The sequence below is a fragment of the Oryzias latipes genome, chromosome 16, assembly GCF_053564925.1.
Source record: "Oryzias latipes strain Hd-rR chromosome 16, Olatipes_Hd-rR_3.1".
NCBI classification, from domain to species: domain Eukaryota; kingdom Metazoa; phylum Chordata; class Actinopteri; order Beloniformes; family Adrianichthyidae; genus Oryzias; species Oryzias latipes.
In genome coordinates this window covers 31,000,698-31,018,775 of record NC_136252.1, presented here as the reverse complement: position 1 = coordinate 31,018,775, position 18,078 = coordinate 31,000,698, and the positions used below count along the sequence as shown (strand labels likewise).

The following is an 18,078-nucleotide window of genomic DNA, read 5'->3' as shown; positions in this document are numbered from 1 at the left end:
GGATGAAAATGCTTTGGGGTTCTTTTTCATGCAGAATTAATATTACGATAAACTTAAAAGCTCAAAAACGCTGATTTTGCATGATATAGGCCCTTTATATTGTTGTTTAGTTACATCTGAGCGGCCGTGGTGCAGCGGTAGGGCGGTCGACCCATGATCGTTAGATTGCAGGTTCGATTCTCGGCTTGCATGCCCATGAGTCGATAAGTCCTTGGGCACTGAACCCCACCTTGCCTCTGGTGGTTGGCGGGCGCCTGTGTTTGGCAGCACCAGTGTGTGAATGTGTGTGTGACTGGGTGAATGGGTCCATGACTGTAAAGCGCTTTGTCCTTGTAGGAAGAAAGGCGCTATACAAGTATACGCCAATTATCATTTACAATTTTGATGAGTGTTTCTTCTAATTTCATTCGGAGAAGCTGTTGGTCACTTATAGTCCAAAATGTGATAAAGAAAAGTATATTTTAACATTAAAAGACCATCAAAGGTAATATTGCAGTGAATTTGTGAACACACCCTTTCTCTTCGAGATTACTTCTCAGATCTCATTAGCGATTGATCAGTTCTGCTGCGGCTCCATAATTCCAGATCTGACTCATCCTTATTCAACGCAGTTATTCATAAGAAGTGATAAAAATCTGCTCTGATCTTGGAGTGCGGTCTGTTGACCCCCTGCTACCTGTGAGTCACCCCCAAAGGGATGACACCCACCTCCCTGGCTGTCCCTGCAGGCAGTTGCTCCCCTCTGATGCAGATACATGTCAAGTGGCACACGGGTAAACATATCCCAAATGACTTGTCACAACATGCTTTTTAGAGCAGACTGGATGACTCAATCATGGGTTATGTGGGACATATAGTGTCAGTGGTCAGTGAGTTTAACACTCTGTATTCAATAAACAGCTAGGTTGCACAAAAACAGGCCCAAATCAGAAGCAAGTCAAAAATTCTTACCCTATTGGTGGATTTTCTTGAAATAGGCGAATATATATATTTATTTGCCAAAGGGTTAAGAAAAATTGACTAATGGACTTTTTTCATTTCAAGAAAAAAGTTCTAATCAAGAACCATTTTCCCAGACTAGGATTATTTTGCTATTGAAACTTTCTTGTAAAGATTATTTTTCTTGCAAGATAGAAAGTTTAGTTTCAGAACCTTCACTTTTTGCAGTGTGGAAACTTGGAAACATCCACTTTTGACTTGATAAATCTGCTTTTACAAAGATGTTGAGTGAAGTAAAACAATCTGGGGTGACGCAACATTAAAGTTTGCATTAACAAATGCTTTTAGTGTTTTTTGACTCAAACGCATTAAACAAGCTTGACAAAAGTAGAGTTAAGAAAAATGGATGATGAAAAGGGGGAAAAAAGGGATAAACTTCATCCTTTAGTTGAAGGAAGCAAAAGAAAAGAGAAATGAGAATTGTTAAAGGGAGACTCACTCTCGCAGGAGGAGACTTACTAAAACGTCAAAAATAGATTCTAGTTTTACACATAGATGTCTTTGTCAAACCTTATAATTACTGTTGAAGATAAGGGATGTTTTTATCTTGTTAAGTTGATGAAGTGGTATAACAGAAGTGACTAGGTTTCACAAAAATATAGAAACGTCTGCAGTTCTTGAAGGATCTTAAAAATGGAAAACATTTAAATGACTTTTTTTTTCTATGACACCAACTAGTGCTAAGCTCAACAGGTTCAACTTTAACATGATTTTCTTTTTTGGAATCTCATTAAAACTCTACAAAAGCAGATTTTTAAATTTTGCCAAAAAACAATTCAGTTTGAAGACCAGAAATGTTAAAATGAGAGTCTGGCCCTAAAGCTGTACTAATTAGTTTCTGTAACTTTACAAGAGCTGTAATTTCAGTTAATTGCAACAAGACAGAGAGACACGAGTCCCCACCACCCATGGATCTACACGTGTTGCCCTTGACATGACGTAAAACTTGAATTAAAGATTTATTTCTCCCACTGTAACCCCTTTGAAACCAGAACAAGGAGAAAAGTCAAACAGTTTTAACCTTAAAGGACAACCTGAGGCTGAAGAAAAGATAAATAATTTTCTTTATCAGACCAGAAAAGCAGAGCAGCTCTTCCTGCCGCTGGAAGGTTGAGCAGTTTCATGATTTCAGCAAGTGAAGCCTGTGCGCTGACAGATAGAAAACTGCTGGCGTGTGTGCATGCACGCTTACAGTTCACGTACGCTCACGGGCTGCATGTGAGCAACAATCCGCCAGTTGATTGACTGAATTCAATCATGAACCCTTGTTATTAGGAATTTGCATGATATTCTAACTCCATGCCGAGCCAATTGGATATGGGTAAAATATGCACATGAGCTAAGGAGCTAGGGTTTGAGGAAACGGATCCATTCCAGCTGAAATGTAGTTGCAGGGAGCACTGCATCTCATTCCAGGTGTGCTGAAGCATACTGTTGCAGCTTTAACTAAAAGCTGCTAAATTAAGCATTTGGGGGCATCTGGAAATCCGAAAAACTGGCAGATTGTTCCGTTTCAGGTTTTTTGATTCAGCGTTCAGTTCACGGTACCTTTGGAAATGTTTTAGCTCAATCCTCATGCAGACATTTTAGGTTTTCTTAGTGCAGCTTTAGGACATTCACCTCCAAAATTTCTGCTTCCACTGCTGTAAACGTTATGTGGTTTTTATTGCAACGAGAAAAGTGATGCATCATTAATGTTTCTGGAGACAAATACTGGGAAAAAAAAGTCCTTCTTAAAAAAGGAACTAAAAACTATGTAATAATAGACGTTTTTCCCTTGTTATGAGTAAAAGATGCCATTAGAACTAGTTGTAATGATGATATGATGTTCTGCCCTCTTAAGACGATATAAATCTTTGAATTAGCTACAAAAATAATCATATTTCAATCCATTACTCTGCTAATTGGAAATATGTCTTGAAATAAGCCTGTTTTGCCCAAAAATAGTTTAATACCTTTCAAGTAGGTATATTTATACAATTTAACCCCAGAATATATAACTCTTTTATAATTGTTAAGATAAACTTATCTTAAAATGTGTAATTTCCGTCCTATATTAAGACAATAATGGTTTAGGAAGAAGGATAGTTAAATTGTTGCTTGAAAAAGGTTATATTTGGGAGTAAACCTGTAAAAATATTCATAAACCATTTTTTGGGCTTATTTTAAGATGTAATATTTCCTATTACTAGAGCAACATACCAAATCAAAAGTGTTTATAGCTAAATTCAAGCAATAATTTAGTCTTAAAGGGGCATGTCATCGCAAGTATTTTAAAATATATAAGTGTATTTTTTATTTAGTGAGAAGAACAAAGCTAAATTCACTGGTGCAGAATTTTTAGAGGAAGACATCCCAACATAAAAGCTCAACTACATCATCACTGCCGGGACTTGATGCTTGCTATGACTTTGTAAGCACACATGCACAGAGTACGTTATTCTTCTGACATGCAGAAAAAGAAAACTATTGAATGGTGGCTGGTGAGGCTGAACGCTTCCAATGCATCTTTACTGCAGTTCCATCAGAGGAGCAAAAGGTGTCACTGGAAGAACAACCTTAAAGAGACAGTCCACACCAAAGATGTTCTTTCATAAACAGCTCAGTGCTGATCATCTGAGCTGAAATGCTGCACTCATATAAACAACGTTTGTTTGAAGATCGGACTGGAGTAACACTTGGCATTGGGTGAACTGCTGCTTTAAGAGATGAAGAAACCTGCAGGTCATTGCACCACCAGCTTCAACCGCTGGCTGTAAATTCAGTCAGGCGGCTCATAAAAAACTGAAGAGAGTCGGTGAAAGAGAGTTCAACAAAGGAGGCAGGTACATTTAAAGGGCTAGTCCACCCGAAAACTGAAAACAGGCAGATTTAAAAAAAAAATAAAAAGAGAAAAAAAGACATGGCCTAAAAGTGGATAAAAAGGGTAAGGGGTGCTGTTGCACATCTGGATCCGATCACTGTGGGCCCCCATGGACTGCAGCTTTGCTGATAGATTAATTTCAATTAGTGACGTGGAATAAAAATAGTTCAAACCACCGGCTACAGAAGGTGCAATGGGCGATTTTATTTGGGTTCGATTTTACAGCTTGTTGCCCGGTGTGAAGTTCTGCATGACGTTTGAGTAAGGCTTTTACAGTAGAGTGATGACTCAGCAACACATCTGAATTGTGCTGACTCATATAAGAACATCCAGTACAGCAGACGGTCGGACTCTGGAGCTTAATTTGGCAGCGATCCCTACGCTCAAACACCTTTTTTATCCATTCAAAAAAGCATTCACGTCATGCAAAACTTGTGGATACAGAAAAGGAATTTTTGGATGGCAAAAGGGGGGAAATTTGTATATGAATGGATAAAAATATTAGAATAAATACACATAGTTGTTGTTAAAACCAATCAAATGTTGATAGATTTTTTTTGGTTTTAACAGGATCATTTGGTTTAATGAGATATAAGTTTCTTTATGGTTTATAGTTGATGCAGTCTGAAATCACGTTGTGATAATAGCATTTGATGAACAGTTTATAGTTTTATCACCAGCCTGCTTTGTAGAGAAACATGTTGCTTTAAGTAAACTTTATTCTTTTTATTAGATTTTTGGTATAAAACAAAACTTTCTTCTTGCTTAATTTGTTTAAATGCCAGGCAGTTTTCAGATTTTTGCATGAACGTTAAATGCGAATTTAAAAATCAAGATGAAAAAAAAAAAGAGGTTTTTTTTAGTCACATAAAGGAAATGAATGTTTAAATGGCACTCTTGAAACACTTGGGTTATTTCTTTAACCCAATTCTTAGGTTTTCCATACTGGGGACATATTTTTCAGTTACCTTTTGGATAAACTGAACTAATTTGGGTTATAGTTTTATTTAACCAAATGTAGTTTTTTTCCCCCACTTTAAAATAACCCAGAAAAAAGTTAGTCCCTTTTTAACCTCATAGTTGTGTTAAAAACAACCCAAGTGTTTTTTTTTGTTTTTTTTTTAACTATAGAGTTTTTAGTGTGTGGTATAAGGAACAAATAGGAACAGTGACAGACTCCAAATGAAGGATTTTACTCCTAAGCCTCACACATCAGCATGTTCCTTCCTGACGAGAGCCGAAACTTCAGTCAGGATCACATATTGCACGGCTGGTTGGAAGGGAAACAGAGCAAAGTGACTGATGATATAGGCCGTGTCTGTTGCCATGGTCATTAAAAGTATAAATAACTCTTTAGAAAAGTGGCTGGCATCAGCGTCCCCCAGGACACCCGGCTTCATGATGAAGGTTCAGGCTGAGTTCATTCTCTGTTCTGCTCCTGTACAGTTTTAATGAGTCTGAAAACACTTGCTCGACTTGATTCTATCATCATCTGGCTTGAAGGCTAAATTAGCTGCTAATCTGACTTGTTTTTTTTTTTACCCATCCCACACTGGCTCATCTAAACACAAGAATAAGCAGAAGAAAAGGTCAAATGATGATAGAGGGCAGGAGAGGAGGAGAAAACAAACCGTGGAGCTTTAAAACCAGAGTCCTAACGTACGGATGTATGTGTGTTCGCTCGGATCGGGGAGGTGGGTGTATTCCCTAGCCGGAAATGGTTCTGCTGGTTCCTTTCTAAATAGCAGCAGGTCATCAGGTTTCTGCCCCTGCATTTTAGCTCTCACAGGCATTTACATAATGTATTTCAGCTACCCACATCAGCAAATAATTCAGCCCATGCTCCTCTGACATCCAGGAGGGCGCCTCATGAAACATGACGGCAACATGATTCATTTGTTAAGAAAGGAATCAGCCTCCAACCTTAGATACTTCACAGATTCAGATCAATTCAGAGATTAAAAATGATCTCTTGGAAACTGTCTGAATTTTCTGTAAGTCTAATGTCTCCTTCAGGCCCGTTAAACAGCACAAATAACTCAGATTTGATTAACTTTTGACCCCCACTTCCTGTTACTTTCTCTTGTGGCTTATTGGAACTCTATTCAATGTATTTAAAAAGCACCATTTCACAATCAAGGTCATTTAAAGAGAGAATGCAGAAGATCAGATACAAAACAAGTGGATAAATCATGAGACTGTTATAATCCAATTCACTTTAAAATGCTCCAATTGAGGCCAAGTGGTTTTAACTGCATTTCAATGTTAAGAGACCTCTTCAAAAGATCTGAGTCTTTGTTAACGTAGCGTACAAACTCTTCTGTAAAAATGGATCAAATATTCGCTGTCAGGAAGTTCTCCCCTCATCAAGTCCTGCATTGACCCGGATCTCTAGGAACTGCCTGGTGTACTCAAACCTGCTGTCATGGTCGGTCTCGGTGGGAAGACGGACGTCTTCAGGGCGTTAGGGGAAGACGGCAAAAATCTGGATTGAAAGTTGTCCAAGTGCTCTGGAAAAATGCATTTGGGTGTGTTTGATTTTTAAGATGGATGAAAATTCTGTCTTTGGTGTTTTTAACATGTTCTTGTGGCATTTCTATGATGGAGGACATATATTAGGAAACTTGATCTTAAAATTACATTTCTCAAAATCTCTCCCGTCAAATTGTTGTGAATCAAGAGCAGACAAAAAAAAAAAGCTATTTTAAGAGTAACATACTAGATACACTGCGCTCTGGCCCATTCTGATGCTTCCACTTGTAGACGAATAGATCAATGTACGTACTTTGGAAGGCTGAAAGTGTTACATTATGGGTGTGAGGGGCTGTTAACCGGCAGGAGAAAGGTAAACAGAGAGCCTTCAGAATAGGGGAGGGAAAGAGGAGCGGGGTTGCTCCAGACACAGGTTTTTTGATTTGCCCTAAAAACGGCACAAACATAATGAAAAGATCACTGGGACTTTGAATCAAATGAGCATTTTTACATGAGAATGTGTGTCGGGTGAGAATTTTTAAGGCTTTTTCCGTCTTCTCACTCCCTTTTGATATTTGTTTTATCCTTTTCTTCCAGGATTTACAGGATGTAAAAAGTGACATTTTTTACAAACAGGAGGAGTCAAGTTCGTTTCTGATTTCTAGAAGTTACACAGGTGTTAGATCTACAGGTGTGGTGTGACTTAAAGCACATCTACACAAACCCTACTCATTGTAAACCAAACGAAGAAGCCTGAAGGCAGTTTACTTTATCGCATTTTCACATGGATCCACCATTTGTCTGTGGCATTGTGCAGGTATTTCTTTCTATTTAGGGCCAGCTGGTCTATTTTTGGCTGCTATCTGTTCACTGCTGGCCCACCTTGTGGCAGCGGTAAGATATGTGACATTGCTGCAGAGCCTCTGCAGCAGGTAGAGCCACAGAGGCAGATATCAGCTGAGAAATGGAAAGGACGTAACGGAGATTGGAGCTCCTCTTTGAACAGTGATGCTGCCACTTCCACACCAGCTCCTTTCCCACCTTATCAACCCTGCCGAGCGCTTCTCCTGATCAAATCAGCAGCATCGCAGACTCCGGCTGAAATGGATTACATTGCTGTTTCTATTATATCGCGCAGTCTCCCCTCTTTCCTCTGGTTGTCTCACTCTGTGGCACAGAGCCCTGCTGGTTATTTATTTGTTATGGGCTTTTCTCATTTAAGTCAGAGTAGCCCATCATTGCAGCCACAGAGTCTGTCCATGAGAATAGGAGCGTTTTTTTTTTTTTTACTAGCTGAGGATTTATGGACTTGTGACACAGTCTCTGTGCAGGAGCAGCACAAAACCCAGACATGCTGTTTTGCCCTTGTTCAATTCAGTCCATAGATGGAGCAGCTTTTCATAATTTTGCAGGAATACACTTTAGAATATATTGAAACAAATACAGGGAAAAGGTTTTACATGTTTAAGCTCTTAATAGTTTTTAAGATTTTTTTTAAAAACATGAATGTAATTTAAAGTTCTGAAATTAAGACAGACTCATTCTGAGCATGTTGTTACCAAATTTTTTAGAAAGAATTCTTTGTATTAAATATCTTATAATTCCACAATTAAATGGAGCTGCTGAAAACATGCAGACTAAACCCACCGTGTTTGTTTTAAAGACAGGGACTTTTTTTATAACTTCCACTAAATATCATCAACAAATGTTTGGAGCCTAAACATTTGGAATCTGTTTAACCAGCAGTGTTTCTTCTTCTTTAAGTGATTGTGTTGGTAAAGTATAAATAACTGATCAGAAGTAAAGAACCGGATGAAGGTAAGTTATGTAAAAATAAAAAGCTAAAAAGCATAATAGGGTTTGGATCATAGAAGCCTGACTCCTAAATAAACTCCTTTTGACAAACTTAATATTTAATGGTTTCAATGTTTTATGTACTGTATGTTTAAGAGCTAATAGATTTATTTTTAATTGAGAGTAATTATAATTCTATTATTTACATGTATATAAGCTTTCCGATCACTGTGTATAGATGTTTCTGGTGTTTGTCTTTTGTTTGATTACTTGAAATAAACTATTTTCAAATCCAAATGTTTTAGAATTATATTTAATTTTTTTAATGCTGACACTTCATTTCCATTTGATTTTTCTGACTTTACAAATAGTTTAGCTATTTCTACATAATCTTTGAATTGTATACAAATTTTATCCTGAAGGAATATCAGAAAACGTTTTCCATTGGGCATTGCCGGCTTTTAAAGAGATTTTGAAAACTAAAGGTTAAATACATATTTGCAGAGTCCTTTTACCCCTTGGTGCTTGAATTTATTTCCAGCTATCATGTTTTTGCTTTAAAGAAATACAAAAACCTAAGGTAATTTTTGGAGGAAAGGGAGTTTAAAGAATTTCTACATCTATGGACGTTAAGGGGTCAAACAAGAATTTGTCTTCCTTTACTACCTAAACGTGTTACAGTTTGTGTGGCCTAAACTGAACACAAACAGTTTAAATATCTTTGTTTAACTCTAGAAAAGCTCTAAGTGGAGGAAAAAACAACCACAAAAAAGACGGCAGTGGAAACAACAAATACTTGAAGGGGTTTCAAACACAAGCAGTGAACATTTTCTTTGCTTTTCCTCGCGTGGGAACCCTGATGAGAGCAGAGCACTCTAGAATGATGAGTGTTTTCTGCTGCTGGACTCTAATACTGGCTTCCTCAGCACTTCAGAGCCTCGGTGCCAAAGGACTCATCCAAGGAAAGCTGGGGTTTGACACAACTCCATGATAGATTCAATATTCAAAATGCAAAGTGACAACATCGCTTAATCCTAAAGGCCAGTGCTGAAAATAATAGTGATGATTGATAAGGCCAAAAAATGGGGAATTATTTGCAAACTTATCATTTTGCAACCTATTTAAAGTTTAAGTAATTGTTGACATGTAAAGTTTTAGCAAAACCCTCGATGGGTATTTTAGGAGTGGTGCAAAAGCTGCAAAGGAATCGTTCCTACTGTGATGTTTACATTTAAGCCCAAGCGACACTGTCTAGTAATAGTGCAAAGCATAATGTAAATGCGAGACTAATGAAGTATATGAGTGATAAAAGTTAATTAGCTATTCTTTCCTCCATTCACTAAGATTGAGAGTTAAGTGTTAGAGAGCTAATGAAAGTATTAGTTCACTCTGGAAGCACATCGTCTCTGATTAGCATGCGAGCCACCATGTGTGCGCCTGCATGCTCAGCCTCCAGCAGCAGCTGATTTTGGCGTCCGCCGCTGAGACCTCATCAGTGATCGCATGGTGGAAAATTCTCTCAAAACCCACATTGAAGAAAGAAGATTACGCCGTGCGATTGTTATGTAAACGCAAGCTGGATGATTGATCGGTTACACGAGAACGCATGCCGAAATCAGGAAACCGTTCCAGAGTGAAATTAGAAGTTATTTTTGGTTAGTCTGGTTAGAGTTTACAGAGAGGCGATCAGGGCCCAGCAGTGCAATCCGAGAGTTCAACAGGGACTCGTGTCCCGCCCCCTTACCCTCCATCTCCACACTGATTGGCTCTGAGTCAGGTGACCCTTGTTCCCCCACAGGGGGAGGGCGATCAGGACCTGTACCTCTTTCAGAGTCACCTGCCTCCTTTGGGAACGCGGCCCCCTGATGGGTTGTGCTGGCGCTTGTGGGTGTGGTCTTTCCTGTGGTTGTAGCGAAGGGGGAGGAGGAGGAGGGGAGGGTAACAGAGTGAGTGATTAGAAATAGAGTCGAGTCCCGCATAAAGAGAAAGAAAACCTTCACCTGTTGACATTTAGACCCTGCAGTGATGAAGAAACCGATGAGCACACACAGAGACAGTGAAACAAAAACAGACACCCCGAAAAAAGTGAAATGAAAGAAGGTACATAAAAACGTAGGAATATTGAGTATTTAATATTGTATCATTGAGTTACAAGCGGTATGATTAAAAACCCTGATATAAAAAGTTTAATGATAGTATGTGAAAGAAAAATAGACAAAGAAAAATTAACAAAAAAACCCCCAAAAAAGTAAATTATTAAACTGCAAAAGTCCCTAAGTCTTAATCTGAGAAAAATAATTCAATATAAAAGACAAAATGAAATGTGCATTTGGGTGGGATGTTCTTTTTTTGGCTAAATGTATTAAAATGTTCATTTGAATTACCGTAAATTCCGGACTACAATGCGCACCCGATTACAAGCCGCACCCACCCATGTTCACGTGTTTGACTGCTTTTATACATACACAAGCCGCGTCAGAGTACAAGCCGCGCATGTGTTAGTGTTAGCCGATATTGTCATCCTGACAGATCACGCCCAGCATCCCAGAGTGAGTGCAATTTATTAGCACATTGTGGGAGGTGCCAGTTTTGCCTATGGGTCACGTATTTGAGTGTATTGACATCTGTCAAACAGCATGGACCTCTATTCTGTTCACAAGTCCCTCAGTTATGGTGTTTTTATTTCATTTTTTTTTTTACTTGTTGACAATCTAGGTATCTAACATAAAATTACAAACAGTAACCATATAATCAACATTACATCCCTCAGTTATAATGAGGAAATTTACATCCGCGATTCCACATTTCCCATGAGTCTTAGGGGCTAAAGGCGGGGCCAATGCCCGGCTCGCCATTCTGTTGTACGTGTTTAAGAATTAGCAAGTAGCAGCAGTGCATGGAGGGGTGAACGGGAAAAGCTCTCCTTCCCCTTGTGTCGCGGCAGCGTTATGGGAGTAACAGGACTGGTTAGAAAACACAACGGTAAAATAAAGCAGCGGCGACTGAAAAGCGCGCCTCAGTGCGGCGCGTGCGTCAGAATTCAGAAGCCTCTGCACTCCGCGGACGCCTCTGCGCTCCGCTCCCGCCCCGCGCGCTCCTTGTCTCCCCTTCCTATCTACTCCGACACCTCTGGCCAGGGCAGCTTCAAGGAGGAGCACTTCGTCCCCATTGCGCCGGTGGATGGAGCAAATCGTTTCTGTGCAAAGCAATCGGACTTAATAATGTGCGTTTTGTGTATGAGGGGCGGATGCGTTGTTACGTGTGGGAGCCTTCAGACTGCCATCGGCCCCGCAGCTCAATCAGCAGGAGAAGATGTCTCCAGCTCACACGGAGGCTGTGAGTTTTTCAAAGCAAAATTCCGCTTTTACGGTTTCCTTAGAAACCGTAAATGGAGTGTAAATTCACTCCATGCGCTGTTCTCTCCGTCACGCAGCAAACCGGCTTTTCCAAACCCGTTGGTGACGGTGGACTTTTTTACGCTGCTTTTAACGATTGCTTTTAACTTGAAAGCTTCATCATATTGTAGCGGCGATCACGTGCACGTTGGGTCTAATGGCCCCAAAGGATTCTGGGATGCGGCCGGGCATGCGTGTTTCGTTTTGTTGAACCATGACTGAAGTGTCTAAGACCTGAAGTCAAGTCCATGCTGTTTGGCTGCTAAGAGGTGTGTTGAATAAAAATGCCTCGTGCTTGGTGTTAGATAGAGAATTCAAACTATTCACTGAGTTCGAAAGTACGTACATGGCGGCCGCTAATTAAATCCATAAATTAGCCGCGTCACTGAATAAGCCGCAAGGCTGTAAGCGCAGGAAAAAAGTAGCGGCTTGTAGTCCGGAAATTACGGTAATCTTTCTGACTAAATCTGTTGTTTTTCCCACTAAGTCACTAAGTGGCTGACACGATTTAAGATGCTAATTGCTCAGAACTTTATTTTTAAGCATTTTAGTATCTAGAATCTTATAGTTTGCAAACAAATAAACAATTGTCAAACTAATTGAATTAAAGTTTCTCTATAAACTGTTTAGTTAATTTATAAAACATTCAAATATATCAATAGCCAAGCACACGTGTTCATGGGGCACTCATCTCAAGAACTACATCTATATAAGTGGTGGTGGTGGTGGGGGGTGTTAGTCATCAAAAAGCTGTGCCCCCAATTTTTTCAATTTATGAGCCAATATCAGTATCGTTATTGAAAAATATTGAAAAAAATTATCAAAACAAGCTTCTTTAGGCATTGCAGAAGCCTAAAGAGGTTTGAGCTTGGCAAACCCCTAAATGCTGTGCACCTTTCGGCTTATCCCTTCAGGAATCGCCACTGCGACTCATCTTTCACAGATTTGCTCAGGTGGTTTGGCAGAACGTTTTACGCCAGATGCCCTCCCAGACATAACCCTACATTTTATCCGGGCTGCTCAAGGACACAGACTGGATGGAGCTCATCGGGCCCCCTTGGAAATGAACCCTGGTTTCCCATGTGCCAGTCCTGGTGCTCCTCCACGGACCTGGACCCTAACCCAAAAAACTGCAGCACCCATAGGCGGCAACCCCTCATACGGGTTCTCTTGACTAAGGCTTTTTTATAGCTAAAACTTTGACCTTCAGTTGTATTCTTCAGCATTTGTGTCCGGCTCGACTCGCGCCCCCGACTGTCCCCCCCAACTCCGTCTGGACGAAGCTCGTCTGCTGGACTTTAAATATGTAGTTGTAGGGTTTGATAAGTTTGTTCTTCTCTATGAGTTCTGGTAAATCGCTTGTGTGTCCTGGGGGAGGATCCCTCCTTCATGTGGGGACCCCTGAGGTTTCTTCTTTTTTTCCGGAATCCGTTTTTTTTAGGAGTTTTTCCTTTCACGGGGGTTCAAGGGGGGTCTAAGGGCAGGGATGTCCAGTTTGGCTCAGTCAGTTTGTTAGTTCAATTAAGTATTTTCCCTATTTATTTATGATCCTTTTGATTATATGTTTTACTTTTTCAATTACCGATACGAAGCCAATCGAGACGACTGTTGTTGTGAATTTGGGCTATACAAATAAAATTGAATTTGCTCTGGTTATAGTTTTTCTCCAACCTGACAACAGACATGGAGACTAGCTGATCGTTAGGTGTGCTTTCCCCCCCAATGACTCAATACCTACTTTAGCTGCCGCTGGGCTCGTCTCATTACACATATTCATCTTGATGACACACTCCTCCTCATAATTGCATTTTAAACGGTGTTGTCCTTAAACTACAGTGAGCAGCATGCTGCTCCTGGCTTGGACTCATGTGCTAATAGGCCAGCCATAATGTTAGCGTTGTGCAGCACTCTCATGCAGGCTGGAGGAAAAGGGCTTGTTTTCTCACACACTTTGAGCCAGAAGACAGTGTTCGCCCTGAATGAGGCTTCCTGTCAGCTCGCCATCTGTGCCGGGCAAATTAAAAACTGCACACGGTCAGGAGCTCGGCCTTCATCAACTCCACAGCTTCACCCATGCTCCATTGAATTATCAAAATGACGTTGTATAACACTATTTGTGCTCCTTCCATTTTGACTATAAGAGAGCAGCAGGCAGTGATCTCACACCGCTTCCTCTGCTAGCTGAGACTGTGTGGGTGACGGAGAAAGTAGAAAAAAAAAGAAAGGGCTCTCATCCACAGTGTTTTTGAGCAGGAAGCACAGCCCCCTGTGACAACAGCTTTGTTCGACATATGGGGTGTTTTATTGTCTAGGAAAGCTGATAATTGGTATTTAGAGGAGAAACTTAAAAGGTTTTCTGTGGGAATCAACAAGAAAAAAAATGAAAGCACACAAAATAAAGGACTGACTGCATGTTGAGAAGTACAAACAGAGCTGTGAAGCATCGGGGAGTTGAACACCCCGTAAGGATTAAGCCTTGGGGTTGCTCATCAAGTCTCACTACCAACTGAGCAGCAATTCCTGCACCACACAGGCTCTACAGGCGACTGAATGACTGGAGTTTGAGACAGGAGTCTTCAGCAAACACACTGACCTTCAGAAGATAAGGCAACCATGAAAATGCTTCATCTGAGCCTTCTAGCTACTTCCAATCTGCTCTCTTGTGTCCCAATGTGTCCAGAGACCAAAGGCTCCAGCTCGGATCAAGTCTTCAAAATTCCTCTTAAAGTTAAGAGCGGTGCTTTCGCTGTACAGATAACACAGGAGATGTCACATGGTGACACCGAAATAACTCACGCCCCTTGACATACTGTAACTCTTTGACCGTTTACGCACTTCAGAATCTGCTGAAATGACGTTATTGCGTAAACGATTGGAGAGTTACGGTAGTCGAAAGAATGAAAACAATGGAGCTAAAGCTCAAATGTTAAATAGTTAAGCATAAGAATGAATGTGAGTCGTTTTAAATGCTGCTTTGTCAGTTGGGTTTGGGTATCAAAGCCAAAATTCTAAATCATTTGGATTTCGATTTACAAATTCATCATTAGATTTGATTTATAGTCTGAAACAATTGAATTAAATGGTTAGACAACAATAGGTAACACATACGCAATTCTTACGTAATTACATTTGTTATATTAGAAATGTTAACATGATAATTTTTTGCCTAAAAGAAAATAATTGATCTGTGGATTTTTAAAAAAATTTTAGTTTGCACTTTATGAAAGAGGAAATTGTTTTAAGAAAATATTTTTTAATCCAACGTTTTTATATGACAACCTAACAAGTTATTCTCCCTTGAGAGGTTGCCAGCTTGACAGTTTCTGTTCCTAAGTTGAAAGGAGCTGCTGGGAAAGTAATGCTTCGTGACAGGAGGATGATCTTTGTCGCATAAAGGGCATTTGGCGGTTCGGCCAGTGGAGCTCCTGGTTCTTCAATGATATCATCACAAACGCATCTGTGGAACAGCAGCTGTGGATTTTTCCCTCCAACACAGACAAAGAATAGATCTCCCCAAAGTCATCTTTTGGTCTAAAGCAACCAAGAGCAGCAGGTTCTGTTTATGTTTTCACAGTTTGAGCTTATCCTTTCATTGAGTCAATGTTCTTCATTTTTAAAATCCAAGAGCACAGAAAGGCGTCTGCAAAGTTGAACCCTTTGATACCGGAGCCGTCATCAGCGACTTGACAAAACACTCGCAACTTTTTAACTGTTTACGCAGTTATCGCAAGTCCAAAGGATTCTGAAGTGGAGAAAAGCAGCTTTGCTAGTGTCTTCTATAAACACATATCAGAGTTACGGTTATTCAAAGGATGTCAACACAGGAGTTGAAGGGTTAAGGCTGCATTAAAACCCGCCCACTTTTAAGCTTAATTCCAAGGTAATCATAATTCAAATCACACTTAGGCGCGTTGTAGCGTCTCTTAGCCATATACAGAAAAACAGTCTGATCCCAACTAAACAGTGAGTTTTTCGGTATATATATATATATATATATATATATATATATATATATATATATATATATATATATATATATATATATATTTGGTTGCTTTTTCTAATCACATTGTTAACAAACCATATTCATAACCCAAAGTTATAAAACAAACCGTATCGGGAAAATGTCTGTTTTTTTTTCAAGAACACAAGACATTAAAAATAACCCAAAAACAAATAAACCATGAGAAGCAAAAACTGTTCCGATTCCTGTAATTTGTAACTCGATTTATGGAGAGTTGAATGCAATGACAAACTCTTTTATATCTTATATTAAAAAAAAAAAAAAAGGCCTTTGACTTTAAGGTGAGTGCATTAATGTCAAAAGGTGTTTTTGACCCAAAAACAAACCTGTTTAAATTCAAGAGTAAAACATGTTTCCTTTAGGCTCTAAGATTGATGAAACTATTAAAACATGTAAAAGTTTATACAACAAAACCACCTATTGTGACTGCTTTTAAACAAGGATCTTGGCTTTAGAGCATTGCATTGATGTTAAAATAAAATCATAAAAACATGCAGGTCCACTGACCAAACGCTGAATCCAGTGCTGTGTTTTCCCTGCGAGTGGTTGCCAGGAGATCTGAAGAGCAAAAGAAAACACGGTTTTAATTATTTGCTTTCTGACTGAGAGGAACCTTTCAATCGTCGTGTTTATCTCTAATCTCAATTGAACCCAAAAGCGATGCACTTTAATGCACTAAATGGAAAAAAAGTACTGGGAGGTAAGGCCAGCAGGAGCATTTGCGCACAGTCACACACACACTCAGAAGTCCCACTCTGATCGTCTTTTGATCTGTTTTAAAACCGTTCCTGGTGGTCATTTAATTAAATTTATGCAGTTTTTAGCCAAAAAACAAACAATCAAACAAAAACCTGCGTCGTTTCTAAGACATAGTTTCTGCAGAGCTGGAGTAGGTCTTTAAAAAATGTACCTCTGAGTGGTGGGTGGGACTTTTTGTGTCATCCATTTGGTCCAATTCTCTCCAGTTAGCTTAAAGCCCCTCACACCCCCACCCTAACATTACCAGTACAACAAAAATGGCGAGCAATATTGGCGCTATTAACTGTCACAGTTCTGGGCCAAATTCCAGCTCAGATAAGGAAAACGAAGACGTACATGGATCTATTTGCATCAGAATGAAGCGGAGCAGGGAGCTTGAGGACTACTGCTGTAGGTTCTACATCACATTTACCAGCTTTTTCCAAGGCCTTTACTTTGATAAAAATGATAAATATTTTAATAAGGCAATTTTAAGCCTAATATTTTTTATACATGTCCTCCATCATCAGAAAAATGCCACAAGAACATGTTAAAACCCCCTTTTCATTGGAGGGAGTCTTTAATGAAGTGTTGGTTCCTCTTCTAGCACAACAATAACGTTTTTCCACTAAAACTTCATACTGGGGAGCGATTATAATGTTTATTGAAATGATCTAGCAGACCCTTTTTCACTTTACACCCAGGATCAGCTTAGAGCTCTGTGGAGACCAGATAGGTTTCTTCACAATCAGGCATGAATACTTCTATTTAAAAAGGACTTTCCTTGAATTTTTTCAAAACTTCCCTTAAAAGGTCTTGGTTAGTGGAAACCAGATGTAGATTCACATTTATAAGAGATGCACACATTTTATTACTAATCATGGCTGACAGGACTCGGTGAATCGGAGGGAACCTCAAGGAACAACACCAACACTTGCTTTTCAAACTACTGGGAATTCTTCACAGAGTCAGTGTCTTCAAGTCTTTAAAGTCTGTGTTCTTTTTAAAAAACTTCTATAAGAGATAATGGATCTTACCTGGTTCTGAAATGATTCTATGAGACTTTTGCTGCCTAGCAACAGTAACTCATTCTCACAAGGTTCCCATTAAATGTCTGTTCGAAAAGCACCTAGATGTTTGAGATCTCCTAAAATTTGGAACCAGCAAAGCTTTGCCTACAAAAAAGCCCTTCCTGTTTTTTGTGCCAAAAGTTTGTTTGACAAATAAATTCAGGAGAGATTTGTCCCAATAGCTTCGTCCCCCCCATGAATTTTGCACACGCTTGCTTAGAATATGAAGACAACTATCAATATTTTTGCAAAGGAGTTTGAATTTTCTTTGCTGCTGTGAAGGAAATGCCTTTTGAAAATAAATAGAAAGATTGTGTCTCACCGTGACAGACATCTGGATGCAGATCGTACCCGTTCTCCACATCCTGCTCAAATGCTCCTCTGAAGACACAAAAGAACCACAAGACAATAACAAAAATGGTGGTCAGAAGATTTGCAAAATTCATTTCAGTAAATGTACACTACAAAAAAAAAAAAAAAACTCTTTCCCAAATTGGTTTTCCTCATGAGGATTGCCTGGAGGCGGAGAGGTAAGTGCATCATTTCAGAATGTAATTTGTTCTGTGTATGGTCAAGGTCAGAGCACCTCTGTGGTTGGGATGCAGCAGTAGCCAGATCTGAAGGAAAAATCCATCCTCAGATCTTTCCACAATGTTGTGCGCCATCAATTTTGTAGCCTTCAGCAGAACTCAGGAGTCGTTTTCCAACAAGACATTGTAATTT

At 39.5% G+C, this 18,078-nt stretch overlaps 1 protein-coding gene across 10 annotated transcripts in view; it reads right to left on the bottom strand.

Annotated features, from left to right (window-relative positions):
- sema6cb (semaphorin 6Cb) overlaps window positions 1-18,078 on the bottom strand; it is a 170,396-nt gene that overhangs the window by 6,787 nt on the left and 145,531 nt on the right. For 6 of the 10 annotated variants that reach the window (XM_078932533.1, XM_011485745.4, XM_078932534.1 and 3 more), the window contains 3 exons: window positions 17,678-17,736; window positions 16,055-16,105; window positions 9,873-10,028 (listed from right to left, as the gene is read on the bottom strand). In XM_078932533.1, the coding sequence (XP_078788659.1) occupies window positions 9,873-10,028; window positions 16,055-16,105; window positions 17,678-17,736 (266 nt within the window). The remainder of the gene's footprint in view (window positions 1-9,872; window positions 10,029-16,054; window positions 16,106-17,677; window positions 17,737-18,078) is intronic. The other 4 variants (XM_011485750.4, XM_078932536.1, XM_078932537.1 and 1 more) reach the window with 2 other exon arrangements.